The sequence below is a fragment of the Chrysoperla carnea genome, chromosome 2, assembly GCF_905475395.1.
Source record: "Chrysoperla carnea chromosome 2, inChrCarn1.1, whole genome shotgun sequence".
Taxonomy (NCBI): Eukaryota; Metazoa; Arthropoda; class Insecta; order Neuroptera; family Chrysopidae; genus Chrysoperla; species Chrysoperla carnea.
In genome coordinates this window covers 65,483,766-65,510,538 of record NC_058338.1, presented here as the reverse complement: position 1 = coordinate 65,510,538, position 26,773 = coordinate 65,483,766, and the positions used below count along the sequence as shown (strand labels likewise).

General features: G+C 29.1%; 3 protein-coding genes across 5 annotated transcripts; 2 read left to right on the top strand and 1 right to left on the bottom strand.

Annotated features, from left to right (window-relative positions):
• Positions 1–2,566: 2,566 nt before the first annotated feature.
• LOC123293321 (serine/threonine-protein kinase PAK mbt) lies at positions 2,567–6,847 on the top strand. 2 transcript variants are annotated; one of them, XM_044874097.1, is made up of 2 exons: positions 2,567–2,744; positions 3,892–6,847. In XM_044874097.1, the coding sequence occupies exon 2, from the start codon at positions 3,895–3,897 to the stop codon at positions 5,755–5,757; it is 1,863 nt and encodes a 620-aa protein (XP_044730032.1). In that variant the 5' UTR covers positions 2,567–2,744; positions 3,892–3,894; the 3' UTR covers positions 5,758–6,847. The 2 variants fall into 2 exon arrangements, with proteins under 2 accessions (XP_044730032.1, XP_044730031.1); XM_044874096.1 differs by having other exon boundaries at positions 2,567–2,828.
• A 4,464-nt stretch (positions 6,848–11,311) lies between these two features.
• Positions 11,312–15,508, bottom strand: LOC123292157 (actin-related protein 10). Its single transcript, XM_044872716.1, has 8 exons — positions 15,332–15,508; positions 15,107–15,259; positions 14,425–14,533; positions 14,183–14,358; positions 13,720–13,793; positions 13,440–13,651; positions 13,051–13,252; positions 11,312–11,441 (listed from the first exon to the last, which is right to left on the bottom strand). Exons 1-8 carry the CDS (start codon positions 15,403–15,405, stop codon positions 11,317–11,319), a joined length of 1,125 nt encoding a protein of 374 aa, XP_044728651.1. The 5' UTR covers positions 15,406–15,508; the 3' UTR covers positions 11,312–11,316.
• Positions 15,431–25,096, top strand: LOC123292156 (protein angel homolog 2). 2 transcript variants are annotated; one of them, XM_044872714.1, is made up of 10 exons: positions 15,431–15,572; positions 15,654–15,783; positions 15,966–16,320; positions 19,318–19,792; positions 21,896–22,137; positions 22,207–22,276; positions 22,834–23,140; positions 23,953–24,238; positions 24,305–24,516; positions 24,835–25,096. In XM_044872714.1, exons 3-10 carry the CDS (start codon positions 16,003–16,005, stop codon positions 25,010–25,012), a joined length of 2,088 nt encoding a protein of 695 aa, XP_044728649.1. In that variant the 5' UTR covers positions 15,431–15,572; positions 15,654–15,783; positions 15,966–16,002; the 3' UTR covers positions 25,013–25,096. The 2 variants fall into 2 exon arrangements, with proteins under 2 accessions (XP_044728649.1, XP_044728650.1); XM_044872715.1 differs by lacking the exon at positions 15,431–15,572 and having other exon boundaries at positions 15,628–15,783.
• The last annotated feature ends 1,677 nt before the right edge of the window (positions 25,097–26,773 follow it).

Genomic DNA, 26,773 nt, shown 5'->3' with positions numbered 1-26,773 from the left:
ATATCTCGGACCCACCGAAAAACAGGCTAGGCCGCTAGGGAAATAATATATAAGATAATAGTCAATATAGATAAAGTCAATAGGTGAGTACTATCGTAAAAAAATACGTAAAATTATCGTTTATGTTGTGAGAGAAGATAAATATTATTTATTGACTTTTTACAAAATGATGATTAATTCGCTCTGTTTGTAGACCAAATATGTTTCGCCAAAATATGATTAATTAATTTCCTAACATCTTTGTTTGTTTTTCAAAAGTTTTTCGCAAAACTGGCACTGAAGTTTTGTCCTAATTTGCGGTCTCCCGAGAAAAAATGATATTTACGAAAAAATGTTTCAAATAAAAATTATTTATATTTATACCATGCATATATGAAATATACATAGTATATTAAGTTTAGTCCCAAGTTTGTAACGCTTAAAAATAATGATGCTAGGAAAAAAATTTTGTCATAGCTGTTCATAAAATCACCTAATTAGTCCATTTCCGGTTGTCCGTCCGTCCGTCCGTCTGTGGACACGATAACTCAATAACGAAAAAAGATATCGAGCAGAAATTTGACAGCGTACTCAGGACGTAAAAAGTGAGGTCAAGTTCGTAAATGAGCATCATAGGTCAATTGGGTCTTGGGTCGGTAGGACCCATCTTGTAAACCGTTAGAGATAGAACAAAAGTTTAAATGTAAAAAATGTTCCTTATCAAAAATTAAACAACTTTTGTTTGAAACATTTTTTCGTAAACATCACTGTTTACCTGTGAGGGCGCCAATTAGGCGGAAATTTTATAATATGTACTATACTTGATTATCAGTTATGTATGTGTAATGTGATAAAGAAATCAACACTGACTATGCATGGTATTTCAACAATTAACTCAGTCAATTGTTTGTTTTCACTTGTTTTATTCAATATAACAACTTTTATATTTAAACTTTGTTCAATCTCTTACGGTTTACAAAATGGGTCCAACAGACCTAACTCCCAAGTAACATATGTTGCTCATTTACGAACTAAAACTTACTTTTTACATCTTGAGCACGCTAAAAATTTCAATTTAATATCTCTTTTTATACCATGTATATATGGAATTCAATAGTATATTAAGTTTAGTCCCAAGTTTGTAACGCTTAAAAATATTGCTGCTACGAACAAAATTTTGGTATAGGTGTTCATAGAATGACCTTATTAGTCCATTTTCGGTTGTCTGTCCGTCTGACTGTCAACACGATAACTCAAAAAAGAAAAGAGATATCAAGCTGAAATTTTTATAGCGTACTTAGGATGAAAAACGTGAGGTCGAGTTCGTAAATGAGCAACATAGGTCAATTGGATCTTGGGTCCGTAGGACCCATCTTGTAAACCGTTAGAGATAGAACAAAAATTTAAATGTAGGAAATGTTCCTTATAAAAAATAAACAACTTTTGTTTGAAACATTTTCTTGTAAACATCACTGTTTACCCACAAGGGCGCTAATTAGGTGCAAAGTATGTATTAATATGGAAATATCAGTTATGTGTGTGTGGCTATTTAAGTGGATTTCTGTCTTTATTTACGTGACGTCAAAAAACAAACAATTGCTTTTTTAACACTGTCTATACATGGTATTTCAACATTTAACTCAGTCAATTGTTTGTTTTCGCTTGTTTTTTTTTAGTTATCGTGTTTACAGGTACATAGACAGACAGACATAATGGACTAATTAGAAGATTTTTTGAAAACCTATACCTACCAAACTTTAGTATGAATCATCAATATTTCTAAGCGTTAAAACCTTGGGTATAAAATTAGTACACCTTAATATATACCCTGTCTATATTTCCTATAAGCAGGGTATAAAAATAATATTTAATAAATTTAATCGATTTTAATAACTAAATAAATTAATTCAAAAAAATTAATAATTATATTTAATAAAAATATAAAATATAAGCCTATGATAAGCATCAACAGCCGTGCGTAAATTGGATGCATCCAGCCGTATTTAGACCACATTTAGACTTTTAAAATTTTAGTAAAATAACTATTTGCTTAAATTTGTGTTTGCCTACGATGAAATTATTATTTATACAGAATACAGATATTAGAAACTTTTTATAAATGTAACAATTAATTCATTATTAACATTAATCGATCTGTAATTATTAATAAATACAAAATTCATTGTATTAATAAATTCATTATATTATTTAAAGATTTTGTCAAATATCAATTTACGATTTTTTAAATCTTCTATCTAAAAAAAGTGCCTATAAAAAAACGAATCCATGTCATTTCGCATTCCATTGCAAGTACCTTTAATAAAGTATAGGTGCCGTAACATACGTCAAATAAACATGTTTGGACATTGGGGATCAGTTATATTGTCTATTTTATGCAAAATACCGTTATTATTGTGTAAATAAAATTTATTTATATAAAATAATAAAAATATCAATTTATATAAGTAATTTTACATAGTTTTAAAATAATGGTTTTAATTAGAAGTAAACATATTCTAATTGTGGAATGCAATTAAACGTATTAATTAACTAATTATATTTGTACCTCAAAAGGTTTCAAGCAAAAAAAGGGGTGGTGTTCATTTTCCGTTTTGTGTTATTTTTCAATACGCATAAATGTAATAGATAATCTGTCAGTCGGTACATGATCGTAATTTCAATGAATTTTATGAGTAATTTCAGTGAATTGTGATAAAATGTATGTGTTTTAAATTGAATGCCAATTATGTAGAACGTGAAGACAGGTGTGTTAGTTGCGACAGATCTGTGTTTTATTCGTGTAAATCTAACCTACATTATTTTTAAAATATAACATCGTCTACTTTTTGGTTAGTATTAAAACTTAATTAATTTTGTTTTCCTTTTTTTTTTTTTTTTAAATAACAATAAGGGATAGTAATTTGTAAATTTTCAAAATATAATGGTGGCCCCTCTCTTTAAAATACCATTTTATATAGGTAATTCAGATGTGGATTAAGTAAATATTTGAGTTTTGCATTTAGGATAAAAAATTTTCCCTGGGTTTAAGTAAATAATTTGTGTATTTCAAGAAGACTTATATTTCATTTTGTTAAATCGAGCCCCAAATATCCGTTTTTGGAATTAGTAAAGAAGACTATAAAAAAAGGATCCATATAGAATTTTGGACGATAATATTCTCGATTAAACACTCCGAGAAATCGCTCTTCGTATGGGAATTTGAATGTTATCTCAGAAACTATACATTCAATCTTTGAATGAATCCGATTTTTGAGGTCAGAACTCTATACTATGTATTAAAGTTTTATAAAATTCCGAACAAAAAATGCAATAATCGAGTTCAAATGATGATTGGATGCATAGTTTCTGAGATATCCTCAAAAATCCCATACAAATAGCGAATTTTCGGATCGATTTCCGAAAATTTATACGATTTGTAAATTTAGTGTTTCTTACAATTTTCTTACAAAGTTTACCAACTAAATCCCAAAAAACGTGTAGTTAGAAACGTAAACATTAAATTTAACAAACAATTTCTTGTATATCGTTCGAAATTTAAAAAAATACAAAAATTAAGATTTTTGGTAAAAAATAGTAAGTTAATTTATAAAAATCATAAAAAATCGGGAACCATCAGGTAATTGTAAATGCTAATTCTTGTGCCCACTTTGTAAAACGGGCTTGTCAGGCTGGGACGTAACATAAACACTTTTTAAATTAATTATATCTATTTATAAATTTAAATTTCAGAGACTATTTTGTATTCCTATGTAAATAAACTTATAAAGATTGTTAACCGTTGACTACAAAAATAATAATAAAACCCCACGTCGTCCTTATACCGATAAAATAAAAAATCCCATCAAAAAAAAAAAAAAACTTGGAATTACACAATATTTTATTTGTTTACAGGAAATGTTTGCAAAAAAGAAAAAGAAACCTCAAATATCGCCACCAACAAATTTTGAACATCGTGTTCACACTGGTTACGATAAACGTGAGGGTAAATATGTAGGCCTTCCATTACAATGGGCATCAATTGTTGCCAATAACCAAATATTAAAGTCAACAAATCGTCCCTTACCGTTAGTAGACCCATCAGCAATTACACCAACGGAAATATTAGACTTAAAAACAATTGTACGGGGTGATCATCACATTGAGAATAAAGTAGGCGCTCCGCAAGTACCCTCACACAATAATACCAATTCAAATGGTTTGATATTACCAAAAACATCAAATGTTGCTCGTTCGAATTCGTTACGATCATCTAGTCCACCACGATTGCGTCGAGATTATCGTACCAACACAAATGTTCCACCATCTGTACCTGAAGAACAGACTGTGGGGCAAATAGGACAATTACCGCCAAATCAATATCCAACTTTAAGACGTGATCCAGCATATGCTAAACCACAATTGAGAGCGCCAAGTGTTCAAGGTGATTGGCATGGTCATCCACAAGTTCATACGCATCCGCATCATCCTCACACGAATATATCACCGGAAACACATCATCAACATCACACTCACATAAACGGTAACACGGATACTTCGGCATATCTTGGATATAATCATCAAAATCAACCATCACCTGTCGGTTCATTAGCGTCATCTGGACCTCAAAGACCATTATCGCAACTTAGTGGGCATTCTCATACCGCTTTAGGTTCACATCAAAGTTTAACTCAATTACGCCCGTCCCCTGATCAAAATCAAAATGTAAAAAATCCACCGAATTCTAGTGGGGGTGCCATGGGTCAAGTTCCACATCACAATGCCATGAATCAACCTCCACAAAATATGAATCAAAATATGAATACCCCACTTCCATCCAACAATTCTGTAGTAAACGCAGCGAATGCCAGTAAACAACATCACGAACAAAGATTGACACATGAACAATTTAGAGCAGCTTTACAAATGGTTGTTTCAGCTGGTGATCCACGTGAAAATTTAGATCAATTTATGAAAATTGGTGAAGGATCAACTGGTACCGTTTGTATAGCTACAGATAAACGAACAGGTCGACAAGTGGCTGTTAAAAAAATGGACTTACGAAAACAGCAAAGACGTGAATTGTTGTTTAACGAAGTTGTAATTATGCGTGATTACCACCATCCAAATATTGTGGAAATGTATGATAGTTTCTTAGTACAAGATGAATTGTGGGTAGTTATGGAATTCTTAGAAGGTGGCGCTTTAACGGATATTGTAACGCACGCGAGAATGGACGAAGAACAAATAGCAACTGTTTGTAAACAATGTCTAAAAGCATTAGCATATTTACATTCTCAAGGTGTTATACATCGTGATATTAAATCTGATTCAATACTCTTAGCTGCGGATGGTAGAGTTAAGTTATCTGATTTTGGTTTTTGTGCACAAGTTTCGCAAGAATTACCAAAACGTAAATCGTTAGTGGGAACACCATATTGGATGTCGCCCGAAGTCATATCACGTCTTCCATACGGCCCAGAAGTAGATATTTGGTCGTTAGGAATTATGGTTATTGAAATGGTTGATGGAGAACCACCATTTTTCAATGAACCGCCCTTACAAGCAATGCGACGTATTCGAGACATGCCACCACCAAAATTAAAGAATTCGCATAAAGTGTCAACTAGATTACATAGTTTTCTTGAGCGAATGCTTGTTAGAGATCCAGCTCAACGTGCGACGGCAGCTGAACTTTTAGCACATCCATTTTTACGGCAGGCAGGTACACCGGCATTACTCGTGCCTTTAATGCGTGGAGCAAGGCATAGTAATTGTTGAGAATTTTTGTAAAAAATGTCCAATCATTCAGGGTAACGAAATATATGGTAATATTAATCATTTGTGTTTAGAGAAATTTTTGAAAATGTGTTTATTTGAAAAATAAATGTGCTTTCATGGTTTTTATCTTAGTGCAGTGTTTAATTTATGTGCAAAAGAAACTGCAAATTCTAAGATAAAATTAAAATTTTTCTGGGAAATTTTGTAATCTATGAAGAGTCAAATCACTTTGTAATCACCAAAATGATTTACTCGAAAACAAATTTCGCATTTTACAAGATGCCATAGAAAGGTAGATCAAAGAAACGGCAATTCATTTTCAGGGATAGAAATCAAACTTACATATTAAATCTTAAAATGAAATTAGTGCCTATTATAATCTGGCCTTAACTTGTTTGGGTTATTGACTTATTGTCGCAAAATCAGATCTCAGAGTTTACAATTTCAAATATTTACTATTTACATGAAATTTATAGCGTTTTTTAACATAATAATTATAGCCGCAGGATAGTGTAGATGAGCCTAGTCGAGTAGAGATATTGCAATCAGAATATGAGCGTCACCATTTTTATTCATAGAAAGAAAAATTAATTATTCATTTGTATAAACTAATCACAGCTTATTATCTTCTGACCAAATTATGATTCCAGTGCCTTTATATTTGTATACAGAAAGAGAAACTAAAATCACGGTCTAAGCACTACTTTTAGTCGATGAATAATTAAATCAATGGATTAGCAAATAGCAATCTATAAGAAAGACTTGCAAGAAGTTATTGGCTTGCGTGGCTAAACCCGGAGCACTAATCGTAACTTATATTGTATTCAGCCTATAATAAAATTTTATCTTCTAATAAATGCAGTGTCTGCATATTTATTACATGTTGCAGAGTGTAAAAAGTCTCCAGTGCGCTATTCCCCTTATTCATACGCTCCAATGCTGAAATTATGGTAAAACCTTAGTTTTAAATAAAAAGCTGTGTAGTTCGACGATATCGATGAAATTTAAAAATTGTGCCTGGCTTTTTCGATTATATTGATCGAAATTATCAATGACGAAGCGTTTTATATAAATTGATAAGAATTAGGTCGAATTAGGGTTGATATTTTTCCCTGAAAATGATTTTAAATTATTAATGTGTAAACAAATTTGGGATTACGTTGTTCTTTTTTTCTTTTTTATTATATATAAAACACATATTAATAATTGTTAATAAGAAAAAAAATAATATTTTAATACGAATTTATGTGAATATATTAAATATTTTACAGTAAAACCTAATTAATGTTGAATATTCATAAATAATATTTAAGTATTAATATAATCTTCCAGTTATTGAATCTCTCCAAATATATTTAGTTTTTAAGTGTTATTTTGTAATAAAATTCACTAATCGAAACGTTCGATTGATATACAAATTTTTTAACATGATCTACATAAAAGATTTTAAAATTATGTGCCTCATTAAAAGCGAAAGTATTAGTTGTCATTAAAAATATGAAACTGGTTCAGAAAATATAGAAGCACTAATCTTTCTGTGTAAATTAAAAACAGTCTTTCTGATTGTAACATACTTTTAAAAAAAATTTCTATAATATTTAAGATTTATTCAGGTCTGAACGATGAGACGAAAGAATTGATAAATATTTAAATTTGGATTATGAATGAAAACTTTTTCCTGAGAGAAGTACGGCTTAATAACCAACATTAGAAAACACAGAAATTAAAAAACTTTCGAAATATATTTACCTAAATAAATTCACTTGAAATTTCAAGAGTTATAAATCCCGGCACAAATGATTGTTATGAACAATCACTAGCACCAACCTATTGAACAATTTTTACGAACTTTAGGACACTAATTCATTGAGTTAAATCTATTGTTTGTATCTAAATTTGCAAAATTTATCGCGCTCTGTTCATTCGGTCAATGTAGCCTGCTTTGTGTCTTTAGAGAAAAATGTTTCAAGAATAATTATTTCTATATTTTTATTCTTTGTGTAATTTCAGTGTCTTTCAGTGTGTCTATATACTTTCGTTGTTTTAAAGTCGTTAATTTTGACAGCTTTAAAATTGGAAATATAAAAAACAAATTATTTGGTAAAGGCCTAGCAGAAAGATATTTAATGAAATATTGATAGATCGTCCTAGGGTGACGTCTTAATTAATCAAAATGTTAAAAATGAAAATTTCAACCAAAGTAACCCTACGCATTCCTTATGCAAAAGTGATCCCTGTTAAATTTGCAAATTATACTTGAGATCAAAAAAACTTTTGTTCTTCTCTTCTAAGGACTAACAATTAAAAAATGTCAATAAATTTAACTGCTATAAGGAATATGCGGAATACTTTACATATCTTACGTTGATATTTTTATTTTCTTTTAGAATAGATGATATCTGATTTTGTACTTAACTTGCTGTTTGTACGGAAGTCAAGTTTCTCAGTGTAAGGTTAAGTTCAGTTTCTCAATTGAGAGAGAAGAAAAGATTTATGTCAGATATTTTTTCTTCTATTTTTAATGGTTTTGAACGGTTATGATAATTTTTGTAAATTGTACAGTTTGACAATCATCTCGTTAACCATTTAAAATATATGAAGTGAAAAGAGTTTTTATGGACGTTCTTATGCATGAGACTATGAAAGAGTCTGTTGACACTGTATTGTGTATGATGTGGGCGTAATCATATCATTTGATATGTAGTTGTATATGTGTATATATGAACACAGCCGGTCAGTCTCATCACTTGAAGTTGTACACATACGATACAGTGCGCGCTGTATCGCGCACAGTTCATTTCCTCTCTGTTTTATACATAAGAACGCCCATAAAAACTCTTTTTACTTCATTTAAATCTCTCTAAATATTCTGATTTAAATCTTACGAGATAAGCTAAAGCTTATTTAAACCTAGTATTAAGCACTCACTGAGAGACTAACTTAAGCTCCCACAGAGAAACTCAGCTTTGACAACTACTTATTTCGTAAATTATTTTATCATTCATCAGTATATCATTTGCTGGATATGAATCCAATATCACTTATTTTCAGATGCCTTATTAAGTTTTATCAGCATTCCACTGTAAGCTTTTATTAAAAAAAAAAAATCTTCAGTATTAATTTTACCGTCCTTGTTATTCTTAATTAGTGAGTGAGAATGAATGATATTTAGTGCCTTTGAAATTTTATATGTGATAAGAAAAGGTCCGCAAAACAAAAAAAATTTTCTTGAATACGGTACTGTATAAATGAATAAATGCGATGCATTATTGTACGTTTTTTTTTCCACTTAGAATGGAATTGTTTAATCAATAAAGAATATTGTTTATTAGTTATTGATAAGACAACAAAGACAGATTGTTATTTATAATTGATTTATTATGGGGCACTATACATAAAACTGACTTAAAAAATGCCTATGTTTACCTATATTCTTAAATAAAAACGGCTTGTTTAAAAAAAATATATATAAATTGTAAAAAAAAATAGTTTTATTTTGATATTAATTTGAGAAGGAAATATCTTGTATTTTATATTGTAGTTATGCAAGTTGAGTATGAACAAGTGAGCTAGACTCAAGGGAATTAGATTCCGATTTTTATCTTTGTAAATACCGATATTATGTACAGTGTTTCCAAAAAATGTATACGCTTTTTTTTTATGTATGTAACACTCATTATTATTATGATACGGAAAAATTTCAAAATTCAAATTAATGTGAACAAATGTAGAAACGAGCCATTTATCGAAAAGGTTGTTGCCATTGTGACCCTGGCAAAGCAGAAACCGCTGACTGATGAAATTCTAAACTTTCTTAATCATTTCAATTGATATTTGGGGTATATGCGCTTTCAATGGTTGCTTTCAGTTCATTGATCTATAAACATTGTGCTTGACATGCCTCCAAAAAACAGTTTACCGAGTAAATTCCCTAGTACATTGCTGAAACGTTTTAGTAACTCTTTCCTTGTTAGGTCAGTGGCTAATCGTGGTCTTACGGACAAGTTCTTCAGTTCATTTTTGGCTGTTTCTTCTTCCTCAAACTTATATCACAAACGAATCAGTGTATACATTTTTTGAGACAATCTTATATTAAATCAAAATAAGATCAGTCATTAGGCCGAAAAAACAAGTCGCGGTCTTATACATCCTATACTGGAATATTAGTAACATAGTAATTCAAGTAAATTAATCCCAATTAATAAGGATAAAGTTAATCCCAATTTTAATAGAGCCTGGTATCTTTAAAAAGGTACCTAACGAGCTAACGTATTTTGTTAACAGATTCGCTTTTAAGGATATCAGGCTCAATTTCACATAATTTAAAAAAACATCAATTTTTTAAGACCCTAGTATGCAATATATACCGTATACTAAAAGAAAACGAAAATTTTTAAGATCCCGCAGCTGTTTATTAATATTTAAATTAAAAATTATTTCTTGAGATAAACTCATTTGTGCCTTACGCATTTAATAGAGCAGATAAAATTGTGCCTTCCATTTTTATTTCTCCAAAAATACACTTCGAAATTTTATTAAATTAATATATATAGGAACATAACGATTTATCTTTCGTAAAACAATATACTCAAGACTAAGTAAGATAACTGGCATTTTTCCATTGCTAATTTTAAAAAAATGGTACATTTAAATAAATACAAAATTAGCTTTTACCAGAGGTGGTCCACTACTCTATTTCCTACATAATACGAAAGCAGGTTGTATTCGTTCCGAACGGCTACACGCTCTAGAGTTAAAAACTTTTTTAATTAATTTTAGTAAAATAAAAGTGACTTTCAACGGATTTTTAGGTTTAAAGCACTAAAAACGAATACATCCTTAAAAAAATGTTCTGTAATCAATAATTAAATTTTACGATCACAGGCATTGAAAATATAAAAATAGACTGGCAACGCTAATGCTATTTAAGAAAATACCCAACAGGAACGCAGTAATCAGTATAAGGTGACAAGGTAGCTTGTGGACATAAGCACCCTATATATCAATAAGTTGCTTCTTTGAAGAAAAGATATTGTTAATGTATGGGTTGCTAAATGTCTAGACAAGATTCTGTCCCCAAAAAAATATTTTTCATAGGATAACCACGGCCATTGTACATCTCTAGTGACCAACAATGATAGTAAGTTTTCACTTGTAAATTTGTATGGTTTTTTAAAATCAGTTTCACCCAAATAGATAAATACACATTCCAAATTATCAAAAATTAGTTCTGAAATTTTTTAAATATCTATATGTTTAAAAATAAAAAAAAGCCTATTTTGTTTTGTGTTTTTAAAGCTATTTTTTTTATTGATATATTCAAATTTGTAATATAAAAAAATGAAAATTTTATTTTGTAAATAACAAATATTTTATTTAAGCATTTTTTTTCAAGTAATCGATCATGTTAATAAGTTAATTTTTTTTTGTTGAATAGTAAAAAAAAAAACAAATAAACAAAACATAACCTCACATTCACTTTTTTTTTGTTATTTAAGTATATTTGTGTATATTATATTATTATAAATAATATGAAAAATGCAATAATAATAAAAAATATTATAGAACATTTTGTAATTTGTTATCTTGTAAATTTGACCAATCTGGTACACGACGATCCTTTAAGTATGCTTCCTTTGTTAGACAACGCATTGATACAATATCCGTACAGCCATAAATTGCGCCTGAAACGATTTAATTAAATTTTAAATAAATCCAATAAAAGAAATTGGAACATCTATTGTCTGAGCGATCTAAAATATGTTCTTACAACGGATTTTTGAAGTACAAACTTTGGGGCGGGATGATTTCGTAATTGATTGTTTAAGTAACAGTGTCTACATGAAAATATGAAAAAATTCACCAAAAGAAAAGAAAGAAGAAATGAGGCCGCATTTTTCAATTTTACATTTAAGTATCCATATTGCAGATGTTTGCACCAACCAATTCTACTTTGAATTATTTTAATTATTTCGATTTATTAAGAAGATATCGATTTTAGAAGAAAAAAATCATCCAGTAAGAGTTAACTCTTCTTAGATAAAATTTACTGTCTTGGTCTTTTCAGTAAGAGTTTATTAAATCCGAAAAGAGTTGAAATTTGATCAACATAGTTAACTAAAGCTAGGTAGAGTATACTCTCACTGTCTGAGATAGAAAAAGTTGACTTTTTGCAAGTAAACGGTCTATCAACTAATAAAAAAAGGCAAAACCTTCTTAAAATTTTTTAATTCGTGTTTAAAATAGTCCAAACTCTAATATCATATGGTTTTCAAATCTAATTTTTGACCAGAACCACAAAAATCTTTATTTTCGTCAAAAATTAACTGTCGGCGAATATTCGTTTTTTTGTTATTCAAATGCTTATATCTCGAAAACGGTCAGGTTAGATAAAAAATGTCAAGGTTCAAAAAATTCTGAAATTGTCCAAAATATGAAATTCAATAGTTTTTTTTTAATATTTAAATAAAGAGAATGTTGTGTCCGGAAGTAGGATACTTCTGTCCCACCGTATGGGCGTAAATCGCACAAGTACGCATGTATATGACTTTGTTGAGTACCCTCAGGCATACATTTTCTACCGACTCTCTTATAAAACAACTGACGAGGGGTCAATTCCTTGTGTAAACTGATTTTTCGATTTTATTTCCTCGATTAGTAACATCATTTTTTTATTGGGAATTTAACCATATTTTTAACCATTACTTATTATTTTTCTCGCTCGAAATAGATCATATAATTAATAATATAAATGGAGTATCTGCCAGATAATTGGAGACAATGCTCCGTAGTAGTCGTAAGGGTGATATAATAAAACTTTTGTGGTTCCAAGTGTCTCAATTTTTTGTGGTTGAGTGTAATTTGTTTGCTTCATATTTAACCACATTTTCGTATCATATCCCAATAAAAATTTGCGGTTTAGATAAATCATTTTTAAAATAAACTATTATTTTTATAAGAAATAAAATTAACAAAAGTGAGTCGGGTTCGCGTTGTGATGCTTTCGAAATAGAACTCGGAACGAATAATCGAAGAATCATATTTGACTTTGTATGCTAATTGACTGTACACAGTGGTGCCATAGTGTGTTTTTCCTGAATCTTTTGATAATAAATTTTCAAAATAAGTTTTTTCCAAAGTATGTTTTCTTCAAAAATACTATTTTTCTCCTAATTATCCCGTTGAAAACCCGGAAGGGAGAATTTTTTTTTTTATTTTAAACTCTTGGTTGTACTAGAATTGATTACTGACAACATAAATTTGATGATGATTTGAAACGTAATTAAAACTTACCTCCCAACCAAGCTGTATAATTCTCTTTAGCTGGCGCTGAATGAAATTTAAATGTTTTCAAAAATAATTTATCTTTATATCGATCTGATTCTAACTGTTGCAACAATTCTTCACGTAATCTTGCTTTGAAACCAGTTGTCATTACTGTACCTCCAATTAATAAAATATTTTCAGCAAGTTCTTTACGCATATCTTTTGGACACTGGAAACAATAATTTATAAAGTTTGAATTTGAAATTTTAGTATTTGTAATAATGGCTACATTTGATCGATACAATAAATAAATTGAGCGGTATTGAAATAAAATGGTGATCGCTAAGCATCACATCATGCTTTCAAAGCTAATAAACTGAACGTGTGACAAAATGTAGCTAATAAAAAATGCATACTTGTAAAATTGCATCTAATATCATCGTAGTCACTGATTGATAATCATTATCTAATTCAAAGAGTACTTCAAAAGCTGTTTCCCGCAGTTTTCCAGACACTTTTACGCTTTGATGGCCCATTATTGGATAATCTAATCCAGGACATGGCGTTGGTGATTTATTTAATGCATATTGTTTTGACCTTTCTAAATTTGTGACAAAACATGTTCGTACTAAAAAAAATTAAAAAGGAAAATTTTTCAAATTTTTTCAAGAACTATAACTTTATAATTTATTGTACCTTTAATATCTTCGATATATTTTTCGGCAATGTCGTAATCATAGTTTTCTCCCTTTAATATCGCTTTAATTTGGCTGTAAAAATATTTTTCTAAATTTACAGATAATAAAATATTTAGGAAAACTGGTAAAAAAAAAGCATAAAAGATTTAAGCTTCCATTTTTGTGAAAGTTTCCAATCTAATATGGCTTTGACTTCTTTGATTAAAGAAGATCATGCTTCATCAGTTCTGTGCTTCCTAGGAGTATTACTCTTCCACACTAGTAAAAGTTTTAATTTTTTCCACATTCTGATGTTTTTTAATATTTTCGAATAAATCTCCCACAAAGGTTATTCTTTTATCTGCTTTTCGAAAGATTTTAAATGAGCGTCTATCACCTTCAACTACTTCATCTTATTACAGACCGTTTTATCAAGAAAGTACCTTTTTAATTGAATCATTAACAATAAACTTTATACTCACCTATGAACTGCTAAAGAACCTAATGGTAGCGCTTGCCATGCATTTAATAATGGGACTCCTTGATAAATTGGAAATAATACAGCTTCTTTATATCCAACATCCAGAACTATTGCTGTCTCGACATTTAATGTACTTAAACAGACTAAATGAGATGGAAGCCATATTATACTTCCAACCTGCAAAGGAAAAACGTTAATTGGCACCGAATTTTTAAATTTAATTCAGAATAATTTAAATATTACCTCAAAATGACAAAATAATACTTTAGCTAATGTATCACGAAATATTGTTGGGCATAGTAATGATTCGACGATAATAACGGCACGACCTTTTGCATTAATTAAAGCATATCTATAAACATACAAAGATATTAATTCTATCAGATAAACTATTTTAAGAAAAGATTAAAAATCAAATCGATAGAGTTTTTTAATACGGTTGCTGCAGATTAATAACTCAGCAAAATTCTTGCAAATAATTGGGCTTAGATTAAGTTAGTTGGGGACGTTTGTGGATTTTTTTCAAAAGTATGTACCTGATTATTTACAAATGCAACATCCTTAATAATCCAGAAAATATAAACATTTCACTTCGGAAAAAATCCGGGAAAGCTGGATTTTTGCATGAACCTTCTATTTGTAGTTCTAAACAAAATCCCAAAAGTTCCCATCGATCCGAATGCCGCTACAAAGTTATCCCGATTTTAGAGTTACAAAATATGATTTTAAGAGAACTACAAATAGCGAAGGTTCATGCAAAAATCCAGCTTTCCCGGAATTATTCCGAAGTTCGGTCTTTATTCTTTATTGCCTCGCTGGATTATAAGAAAAAAATTAGCTTCCGAGAATAATCATTTCATTAATGAATTAATTATCCAGTCACATACTGTATCACAACGCTGTTAACTAGGAATTTAATACTTACTTCGTATATAACATAAAAACAAATTCGACAAGAATATCGAATAAATCATCTTTATCTTGATAATCAGCTATTTTTCTGACAATACCTGTTGAAGGCATTTTTATTTCGCTCGGTATAATACATCTTGGTGAAAATTCCCCAGCAAAACCAAATCTAAAATCAATGAAATAATATATTAGATAAATATACAAATTACTAAATAAATATAAGTATTTTGAGCATTACTTGGTATATGCTGAACCAATATCAATTACCACAAATATTTTTTCCGATATTGAGCCAATCCCTTCATATGACATTTTTTAAATTTTATTTGACATTTATTTTAGGTTATGTTTTACTTGTATTGACAAGACGTGTAGAGTAGCATGAAACTACTTCAAACAAACTTGAACCACATTATTATTTAATAATAAACATTTGATTTTTAATTATTTTACGAATAAATAATTGGGAACTAACATCGGTAAGATTTTTGAGATGATAATCGTCTTTTCTTAAAAAATTATAATCTGTCATAAAATTTTTTTGTAATTTGATACTTCAGATAGTGTACCTATCTAAATGGTGGTTACAAAATTTTGGGGTTTGATTAATTTTTTTAAATTTAAATGTTTGGCAAAGTAGGTAATCAAATCTAGCAGTGGAAATGTAAATAATACAATGAAATTTTAAAAGTAAGTAATTATCTAAATTTAAAATACATCAAAGAATAATAAAAAATATATTAAAAAAATGTTTGGCAGGCTAAAATAAAATATCCAAAAATCGAATTTGTAATGTCATTGAAAACATTATTCTTTAATATTACAAGTAAAATAAATTTTGAACAAAACTTTAATTTCTTAAATATTCGCAGATGTCTTATCTTAAGGCATTATTGTATAACTGATAATATGAACACACCAATCAAAAGTAATCGAAAGCGGTCACGTGATTACAAAAAATTATCGTTAAACAAATATTCCAATGTTGTGGTAGATTTAACGGAAAGTAAAGTGTTGAATAAAATTTGTGATCAAAACATTAAAGCGTTAAACAATACCAATATTAGTAATAAAAAAGCTCAAATTTCACAATCAGTTGTTGAAATCAGTTCAGATTCGGAACCAGAGCAGATTATCACACAAATAAAACCAGATCAGATCACTACACAGCAAGTCTGTACAGAAAAAGGCAACCAATTAAATTCTAATTCTAAAGCAGATAAAAAGGTGAGTTTAAAATTTTTTTGTTTTTATTTTCAGGGTATCCCCCGCAATTAAAAACTCACATACAGCGCAACTTTCTGTAGGACCATAGAGAATTATTATATTTGTTGACAACACGATCGTATACACAAAGGCATTATTTTGGATCTCTCTCGGTGTTTATCGTCTGTGATTCTAAGAACTTACTAAGTATTTCTGACGAAAACATGAAATAAGAGGAGTATAAGAATTAGGAAACTCGAAATATTCTATTCGATTTCGACCAGATTTTGTTAACAATCAAATCAAATAAAAATATTCAAATTGAACAGACATGTCTTTAAAATGCCATAAAATTTTGTCAGGATTAAAAAACAAAAATTTAGATAACTTTTATATACATAAAACAAGCGTGTTATCCTATTAAATTTACTTTCCGCCCCCCTCCCTTTGCTCTATCGCTCACTCTTGTCCATAGAATATTAAACTATTCTATGCTTGTGTTTACGATCGTGTCATTGAATCCATTATTATTTTAAGAAAGAGAAACAACTCGATTCTAGGAACTGTTTTTAGTCCATAAAGCAATTTTATATTATTGCAACGGTTATTTTTTGGCAGAAGACGGAGTTTTCTAAAATTTTAATATTATCCCACCAATTCTGTATAAAGTTCGAACCATAAAACAGAATTTCGTGAAAAATTGTAAAGATCTCACGCGCGGAAATTAAATGTATGAGAGCAGATAACTTACATTTGTAAGTCATTGTTTATATTTATTTTTGAATAAAACCCAATATTTAAAAAATGTAATTCAATTGTTTTAACTATTTACATAAAGGTGTTTTTATACTATGTATTTATGAAATATATCAAGGTATACTAAGTTTAGTCCCAAGTTTATAACGCATAAAAATATTGATGCTACGAGCAAAATTCTGGTATAGGTGTTCATAAAATCTATTTCCGGTTGTCCGTTTGATTGTCTGTCCATCCGACAATACGATAACTCAAAAAGGAAAAAAGATATCAAGCTAAAATTTTTATAGAGTGCTCAGGATGTAAAAAGTGAGGTTGAGTTCGTAAATGAGCATCATAGGTAGATTGGGTCTTGGGTCTGTAGGACCCACCTTGTAAACCGTTAGAGAGATAACACAAGTTTAAATGTAAAAAGTATTCCTTGTAAAAAAATCAACTTTTGTTGGAAACATTTTTTCGTAAACATCACTGTTCATCCGCGGTGGTGCAAATTATATAGTATGTATTACATGGAATATCAGCTATGTGTGTGTAACTTGTATGTATATGTGGCTCTCTAAGAGTGGCTATCTTCCTTTACTTACGTGACTTAAAAAAACAAACGGTTGCGGCGTAATCAACATTGTCTATACATGGTATTTCAACAATGAACTCAATCAATTGTTTGTTTTATTTTAAAATAGCAAATTAATCTTTTAGTGATGCTTAAAAGTAAATAATAAGGCTGTGAATTAGTGTAATACCGAGCTATACCCTTTGCACACGGGAATTTCAAATGTAAAGAATCAATTTTGTAAACGAGACAATTTTTATTGAATATTCAATGTAGATTATTTTCGATTAATTTGAACTTTTATCATTTAAAATTAATAATTAATTAAGTAAATTTGTGTAGATCTTTTTTCAAGTTTAAGATTTTTAATCGTAAGCTATAAAATTCTCCTATACTAACTAATATTAATAATTTGCTTTGACGACTTAAGGACGTACATTCACCAACCGATTTTGCTATGTGCTTTCATAGGGAAACAGTATATTAATCTTAAATAATTTTAAATTAATAGAAGTTTAAATAATTATTATCTGGTAAAAGTTATAAGTATAATTAAATTATCGACATTATTTTTGAGAAATATCGATTTATATTTTCCATTTAGTCCCATGTTAAACTTTGCTTTTTGGCACTTTTGAAACTTAAAACTCAACGAAATCATTTCGCTAACAGTTTTTTTTTTCTTAAATCATTCAAAATCATTTAATAAGTTTTTATACTATTATATTATAGATGGTGGATAAAAATTTAAAATATGGGTGCGATAGTAGTGTTAAAAATGTTATGTGAAAATTATCTATTGAAAAAGATGGTGTGTGATGTAATTACGCGATAACAAACACAGATAAATGCGATTTTTTTAAATATCTTGAAGCAGTTACCTCTTTGAAAATAAACATTCTGTAGTTAATTGTAATTAGAGACAGTTTTCTACGTATACTTATAATTCGAAAGCATTTTTGTTTAAGAGTAACGATTTGTGGGAATAATACGATTAATTCTGTTGATGAAGTAACAGACTGTAGAGGAAAACTTGATACTAATTTACTAAAGCCGAAATAAACCCAACTTTGATGTTTTAATTTTCTTGGATTAAGATTATAGTATCGGTTATCCAAACAGATTTTGATAATCAAATTTATAAATTTCCCCAACTAATTTCGCAGTTAGTTTTGATTAGTCTATTATGGTAGGGGAAATATGAGTTTAATGCTAATTTAGAGATATTGATCGTAGAATCAAACTTCACTCTGCCAGTGAACATGATAAAATGTTAAAAAATTTTGTCACTCTGGAAATCAGTATTCGAGTCTCAAGAAGGCCACCCTACTAAATAAAACCTAACTTAATCAGTCCAAAATTTTCAATCCATGAAAATTTTTCAATTTTTTTGAAAATGAATCGTAAATTAATGAGAAATTTTATTTTATGAATGGTTAGGTAGGTAAAATTATGACAAAGTGGCTCTGTAAAAACTATATTTCTCAGCTTTTAAACTCTCACAGGTAATATATTTTAGTATACCTGTCTTTCTGATTGACGGAAAACTTTTTATCAATTATTTTCAATATTAAAACCAAGCGCTGTAGGTATCTGTATTTTTGTCCAAGTAAAAATTATGCCAATATTAAATATTTGTTTTCTATTATTGTTTGATTAGAGTTCTATGATTGTATGTTATTTAATATGTAACATTTTGGGTATTGCAGGAAAAACAACGTAAGAGAAAAGAAACACAAAAATTACGAAAAAAATTGAAAGATTGTATTCAGAAATTCAGAAAAACACAAAAAAACAAAAGTAAGAAAAAGTTAAGAAAACTACAAAGACAATTATTGAAAGACAACAGTACATTCCGATTGGAACAAATCGTTAGTAAACTAAGTGAAACGTTAAGAGATCGAGTACACGAGACACATAAAAATTCAAAAAAACAATTAATGGACGACGATACTAATAAAATGAATTTGCAGCGTGCGTATTCTGATAGCGCATTACAGAATGATTCCTGTTTAAGTACAAATATGTATTGGCAACCATACACGTCATATTTACCTCAGTGCCAAATACCTGTACGAAATCTTGTTGATGAAATTGGTACAAAGAAAAGACATAAACCGAAGCCTCCACGAACAGTATCTGTGGGAGATTTGGCAAATTCAGCAAATAATTATATAGATAATGGTATGTTATTTATTTATTAAACTGTTTAAATACGAAAATATTAGAATTAGCAACAACTTCTCTAATATACTTTTATACCAAAAATATCCAAATATTCTCAGTTAGGTATATCATTGAACTTTCGGGAACTTGAAAAGTATATGTTGAAATTAGACTACAATTGCAATAAATGAAAGAATCTTTTCCAACTTGAAACCGCTAAAAATTATCTTAGAACTTCAAGGAGATAAGAGCGGTGATTTAGAAAATAATAACTTGAGAAATTGTTGAAATATTCTTAATGTATTTTTTTGAAAGTCCTATTTTCCTAATTTTATTCTAAGGTCTTGATGGTAATTTAGCGAGTTAAGAATAGGATTCAATAAATCTTCGTAATACAAAAAAGGGTTTGATGGTCTAAAATCTGTTGGTCCAAAAATGAAGCGAATCTGTAATCATTTCTTCTACCATTAGCAAACGAAAATCCTTATATAAATGATCTAAAAATTTTGATAAGTTTTAAATATCGACGAGTGGTATTGATATATCAGACGCCACCAAACTCAAAATTTCTTGCAACATCTTGTATATCCTTCCTATAACGGTGGGACGTTTTTAAGTTTATAAGTTATTTTTTTTTGCCAGATTTGTCTGTTTTATTACAAATATTCCACCACTTTTAGATCAATACGAAACTGTTTCATTTGAAATATCCAAATAATATTGAATACGACTTACCATGCAGTATTTAATTTTTATTAATTTTATGTATTTTTTTCTTAGGAGATCATGAACTTTGAACTTTGAGATGCATATTAAAATGCATCATAAAATACTTTGTAATTTTATTTAAAAAAAGTTTTTAAAAGATTTAATAACAATTAAGATAGAGTCTTAATTCTTAATCTCGAATTCATTCATTAGTTGTACATTGACACCATGAAATTAGTGCAGATTTGTTGTGTTATATTGTTGGTTTTATTTCAAAATTTAGCGTGTAAAAATAAAAAATGTGAGGGCAATTGTTCAATTTCTGTCGTCAAAAACAATACCGAAATATTATCAATAACAAAAAGCGAAGATAACTGTGTAATTCAGTCGTCAATATCAATTTTTTTTTGAATATTTTAAAAATTTTTATCGTTCATAAAAAATATTTTTAAAAGTTAAGTTAGTATGAGCACCAAGGCAATTTTAGATTTAGGGTTGAAATTATTTGTATTTTATTTTCAACTTTGATGATGAATTGTTTAACTTCATGAATGTAGAAGAAAAATAAGAATAAAATTTTTCGATATCTCCCTTGATTTTAGAAATATTGAAAGATAAATAATTAAACAAAATTTTTAATTTTCGAAAAATTTTATTCTTATTTTTCGTATTATATTGCCAAGTTATAACTTAATTGACCATCAAAATTGAAAAAATATATTTTTTAAATTTGTGTTCCCACTACCGTGTTCATACATTCTTTATATGTCGGGCACAAAGGGTTTTTTTTTGTTTTCAATAATTTATTAAGGTTTTAACTTTAATTTAAATAGTTTTTCTTTAATTTGCTCCGACTAGTTTTGGAGAAATCTATAAAAACATTTCATCCATTTACCTACTTTTGAAGTCATTTAATTAACTAAAAAAAATGTTTGAACCCTCAAATAGTATACCAATGGACGAAAACTATAAATGACTCCATCAAAACCACGTTTAAACCTGATTTTTTAAACAAAATTTAGCTTATCGAAACTAGTCAATCTGAAAATCGCGCTAGACTATTAAAAATATTTTATTAATTTCCCGCTTGAGTTTTATTGAAATAATAATCATCAAGAACTACCAGAACCCTGAAAATTTGACCGAAAGCCTTTTCCCTGATGGTCATGTGGCGTTCTTTATCAAGCTGTTACTAATTATTTAAACTTAAAAACGCTGCACGATCAATATGGAAATTGAATTTCATTTATACCAAGTAAAACAATGCATTCTAATAACTTTAATGTGTAGATCAAAAATCATAATATGACCAAAAAGTTATAAAAATTTAGAGATAAGACAATAGTTAATAGACGAAACAGACGTATATTTTTTATCTCAATAATAAAGTTGTATATGTTCTTAAAATTTTAGTTGCGCAAGAACAAGTGCGTTTGAAAGGTTTTCGTCAATGGACTGATACGGATTATGGAAAAATGATGTACAAATCAGGACGAACGGGAGGTCTATTATTTAAATTAATGTCTTATAATGTATTGGCACAAATTTTATTAACACAACATGCATATTTATATAGACAACATGATCCACGTGCACTGTTTTGGGAACATCGTAAATTTGCTCTTTTGAATGAATTTTTGGAACACGATGCTGATGTATGTTGAAAACACTTTGTAATTCAAACTGTTTTAAAAATATATATACAATTTATTTTATGTTAATAGATTCTTTGTCTTCAAGAAGTAGAAAAAACACATCTAGATTTTTATAGAAATAATTTGGAAGGAAATTTAGGTAAATATTAACTATTTTTTCAATTAAATATTTTTATCCATAAATTTCTAATGTAATCAATAAACACTGAAAATGAATCTTTGCTCGGAATTATCAACAACAGTTGCGATTTTGATTAAAAAAATTGTTTAATGTTTGTATATTATTTAAAATCAGAAATGTTAGAATAGAGGCTCGAAAAATTTTGGACTTTTTCTACCCAGAAATAATTTAATTACTAATATTTTCAAAAATATGCAAAATACTAAATGTAAAAAAAAAATCCTTGAAACAATTTTTAGAATGGAAAATTTTTTTTATAAATCGGATTTTTATAATAAACTTTGTGAATCGGATGCAAAAAACCGCATCTCAATCTGTCTTGGCCGAAAAAAATCGATTTCAAAGCGTTTTGAGTGTTAAATTGTCGCGTCTATATAAATAATTCAAGTATAGATAAGAAATTAAAATGAAAATTTTTTAATTTAGGGGGGGTGAAAGATTGAATTTTAACTTTGTAATTTTTGTATTTAAAGGGAATACATTTTCAAAATATTAATTTAATTTACTTTCGGTAGGTTATAAAGGAATGTTTAAATCACGTACAGGTGTCCGTAATGATGGTTGTGCAATGTACTACAAAGAAAATAAATTTAATTTAATCTATTATGACACAGTTGAATATTTTCAACCAGATGTTGAATTATTAAATCGTGAAAATATTGCAATTATTGCACGATTTAGTGATAAATCAAATCCCTCCAATGAATTTGTTGTTGCCACAACTCATTTGTTGTATAATCCAAGGCGGCAAGATGTACGATTAGCGCAAACCCAATTACTATTAACCGAAATCGATAGAATCGCATTTAAGAAATTTAACGAGTAAGTTATCTTTAATATTTAAAAAAAATTTTTAAGGCTGACACACACTGATACAGCAAACTATTCTTTGGGAATACGTCTTGTTTAGGTTACTGAAATATTTTTATGATAAATTATACAAAACGTTTTGTTGGATGCCATCACACACTCTTCCAACTACGCCTTTACAACCAACACAAATTAATTTGTTTAACAACAACCGTTTTTCTTGTTAGTCAACATTTTAGTTGACAAGTCTGTGATGGTTCGTCTTAAGAATGTACGAGCACCAAGGCAATTTTAAGTAAAAACCTTGATTTTTTTATATTAAATGAAGTTGGATGAAGTCAAGTCAACGAAGTAAATCAATTCTGAAAATTTTAGAGAGAAGGAAGCAGGAGTTTGTCCGATTATTTAAATAAATAAATGACTTCAAAAATAGGCATATTTAACATTGGTTTTATGGTAAAACGGTAGATGGATATGTTTTCATAAATTTCTCCAAAACTAGTCGGTGGAAATTAAAAAAAAAAAAAAAGACGAAAAGTAAGAATAAAATTTTTCAAAATATGGAAAATTAAATTACTTTATATCGAAAAATTTTAGTTTTATTGTTCGTCTACATTCATGAAGTTATAACAAAATTCATCATTAAAGTTGAAAATAAGATACAAATAATTTCAACCCTAAATGTAAAATTGCTTTGGTGCTCGTATTACCTTAAATGCACGTAAAAACACTTATAAGCGCCTTTGAACAAAAGCGTCTAAAACGTTTTTACTATATTGGGCCTTAGAAAAAATTAATTTTTGACAAAAATTTGTATATTGTAGAAAAAATCAACCAGAGTATGTTCCGATCATAATAACAGGAGATTTCAATTTAGAACCTTATACGGCTGTATATAATTTACTTGTAAATGGTGAATTAGACTTTTCAAAATTAACTAGACGTCAATTAAAACCACCAACAGGTGTACGAAATGAAATTTTAATGGAACCTAGACTATTACCACCTCGTTTACGTATCACAGACCATTGTCAACATGTAGATATTGCGGCACTAAGACGTTCAAAAGAATATAAAATGGATTTCGAGAAAGAAAAGGGATTAATTCAAGTATGATTTAAAATGTTTTGTATTGGAAATTAACACTTATGATCAAATTATGACTTATATTTTCAGTTGGAACACAGTGGAAGGAGCAAAAAAACTTATACCGTTCCTCAAAGCACAGTGAATAACTATGTGCGTCGCGATAATGTAACAGAATCAAACGTTTTATTCTCGACAGGAAAGTTAACCCATGGATTTAATTTGAAATCGGTGTATTCACATGACAACAGAGCTACCACATATCAGGACAGATGGATTAATGTCGATTATATTTTTTATAGGTAAGAAAATATTTATTTAAGTCGTCATTATTAGTTCAATGAAGATGAACTCAAGCTTAAGGACGTTTTCTTTTGTTACATTCTCAACATAACAATGCAATTTTGTTATTGAGAATAAAAAATCAAATTGGGATTCATAATGAACAAGAACGTTACTTAAAAGTCTCGGCTCTAATCGAAGCCTCTCTCATGTCTCAGAGTGAGTTTCGCCACATCCGAACTAGCTCTTTAACCTAACCTAACTCTAAATAGGACTTGTAGTTAATAATATTCCTATCATTCTTCAATTTAATATTTTAAAATATATTTTTGGTTTAGTGCAAAATCTGACCAACGAGGAAATCAAGAAAAATCAGATGGAAGATTAAAATTGGTGTCAAAATTTCAACTACCAACTGCTAACGAATGTAAAAAATTACCATCAATTCCAAATTTGGTATTTGGATCGGATCATTTGTCATTAGCAGCGCAATTTTTGTTAGAAGATAGTGTTTAAGTGTTGTTTTTTTCGTAAATTTACCTTTCTAATCATTTAAGAGCATAGCTTATTTTATTTATAATTATGTTACGACAACTTATGAGAAACATGTTATTTTTAATAAAAATATTTTCAGAATTCATAGTTACTTGTTTTTATGACCCTATCACCATTTTTTATGTTAAAGTGAAGAGCCAATTTCAATTGTTTAAAAACAAAGCATGCAAAACTAAAGATTTAGAGCTGACGTCTTTGTACGAAAAGTAGAAAAGAAAAATCACATACTTAAGAGATAATGACATAAACCTATAGTCATTTGTTAACAAGTGTGGTATGTCTTAACGGGTCGAGTTACGTAATTACTCTAGCCGATTATAAAAAACCCGGCGCAAACGAAATATCGTACTTACGCTTACCCGTTGGGGCTTTATTTAAGCTAGTCATACTACTGAGAACATTCGACTTTTTAAAATTATTTATTAATTTTTTTTTAAACTATTATTTTTGAGCAGTTGTCATGTAAATGATGATATCGTTTTCTTTCAAATTCATCATCTTACGTTATTCGAAAAGTTCGATTAATCATTCTGAGATTTCACTCAGAAAATCAACGCTGTGACCATTACGTTTGTGTGTCAGTATTTCCACGTCTACAGTGTGTTCCAGAAATCCTTAATCACCCTTTAATGAGAAGAAATAGATTACAGGTTAAGTTAGATGCGAAAAAATTTTCCAAAAAAAAAAGTTCTGGAGTTCAAAAGGGACATCTTAAAAATACGATGAAATCGACTTTAGACACCCGAATTTATCTAAAAGTGAACTTGGGCTCGCAATGGGTAAAAGATAGAAGATTAATTTTAATTAGAAAGTGGGTCGTTATTAAAAAACCAACATTTTTTGGTTAGTAAATTTTTTCATAAATCAACGAAACTCGTTGTCAGCAAAAATTGACTGTAAGAGAGAATTTTGGGTTCAAATTCTCCTGAAACTATTCATATTACGAAAAAATGCTTCAAGCAAAAAATCTTAATTATTTTATAACGCTTTCGAATTTAAAGTGGCCTTTTATTTCTTATCAGCTGTCGTGTTCAAGTTACACCTAACTTACTCTACAATGTTTCTTATTAAAGTGTGGCTTTAGACATAGTACAAGAGCCCGTGACAAGAAACAGCTACGAAATGACAAAGGCTGGTTTTTTATAGACGATTTCCATAAAGGTGTAATGTCAAAAGCTCTAGTTGGTCAAGCGTTGAGTAGGACAGGTGCCTTCGGGGCCTTATCAATCATGTAGATATAAACCAAAACATGCAATGAATTGACAAAGGTTAAATCAAAAATTAAACGATTTTTTAGTCATACAGTTAATTAAAAAAATAGTCAGTCTTTCTCTAGGTAGGAGTGGGGCAAGTCAGCCAGGTTATAAGGATGCGAAATCGCATGAAGGTATTAATCATATAGATAATAAGTCATATAGATAATTAAAACTGGTGAAAACAAAATTCACGGAACTCTAAACTCGCATTCGAAACATAGCTAAGAACACTCTCCATTAAATTACCTTTCAAACGAAACAAAAATTGGGTCACCCGTTTAGGCTCCAATGCCACACACAGACAGACACACACACATAGCGGTCAAACTTAACACCCCTTTTTTGGTTCGAGGGTTACAAATAGTTAGCCAGTCTCAGTGTAGGATTGGAACCAGTCAGTCAGATTATAAGGATGCGAAATTGCATGTAGGTATGCAATTTCCTAACCAGTCCTACCTAGAGACTG

What these genes read in the sequence shown, in the direction of transcription:
- LOC123292157 (XM_044872716.1), bottom strand. Translation starts at nt 15,405, where the DNA reads ATGTCATATGAAGGGATTGGCTCAATATCGGAAAAAATATTTGTGGTA. An exon ending in ATTGGTTCAGCATATACCAA is followed by an intron (nt 15,260 to 15,331) that starts GTAATGCTCAAA and finishes CATTGATTTTAG; the next exon opens with ATTTGGTTTTGCTGGGGAAT. An exon ending in TATTATTTTGTCATTTTGAG is followed by an intron (nt 14,359 to 14,424) that starts GTAATATTTAAA and finishes TTTCCTTTGCAG; the next exon opens with GTTGGAAGTATAATATGGCT.
- LOC123293321 (XM_044874097.1), top strand. Translation starts at nt 3,895, where the DNA reads ATGTTTGCAAAAAAGAAAAAGAAACCTCAAATATCGCCACCAACAAAT.
- LOC123292156 (XM_044872714.1), top strand. Translation starts at nt 16,003, where the DNA reads ATGAACACACCAATCAAAAGTAATCGAAAGCGGTCACGTGATTACAAA. An exon ending in ATTCTAAAGCAGATAAAAAG is followed by an intron (nt 16,321 to 19,317) that starts GTGAGTTTAAAA and finishes TGGGTATTGCAG; the next exon opens with GAAAAACAACGTAAGAGAAA. An exon ending in TAATTTGGAAGGAAATTTAG is followed by an intron (nt 22,277 to 22,833) that starts GTAAATATTAAC and finishes TACTTTCGGTAG; the next exon opens with GTTATAAAGGAATGTTTAAA.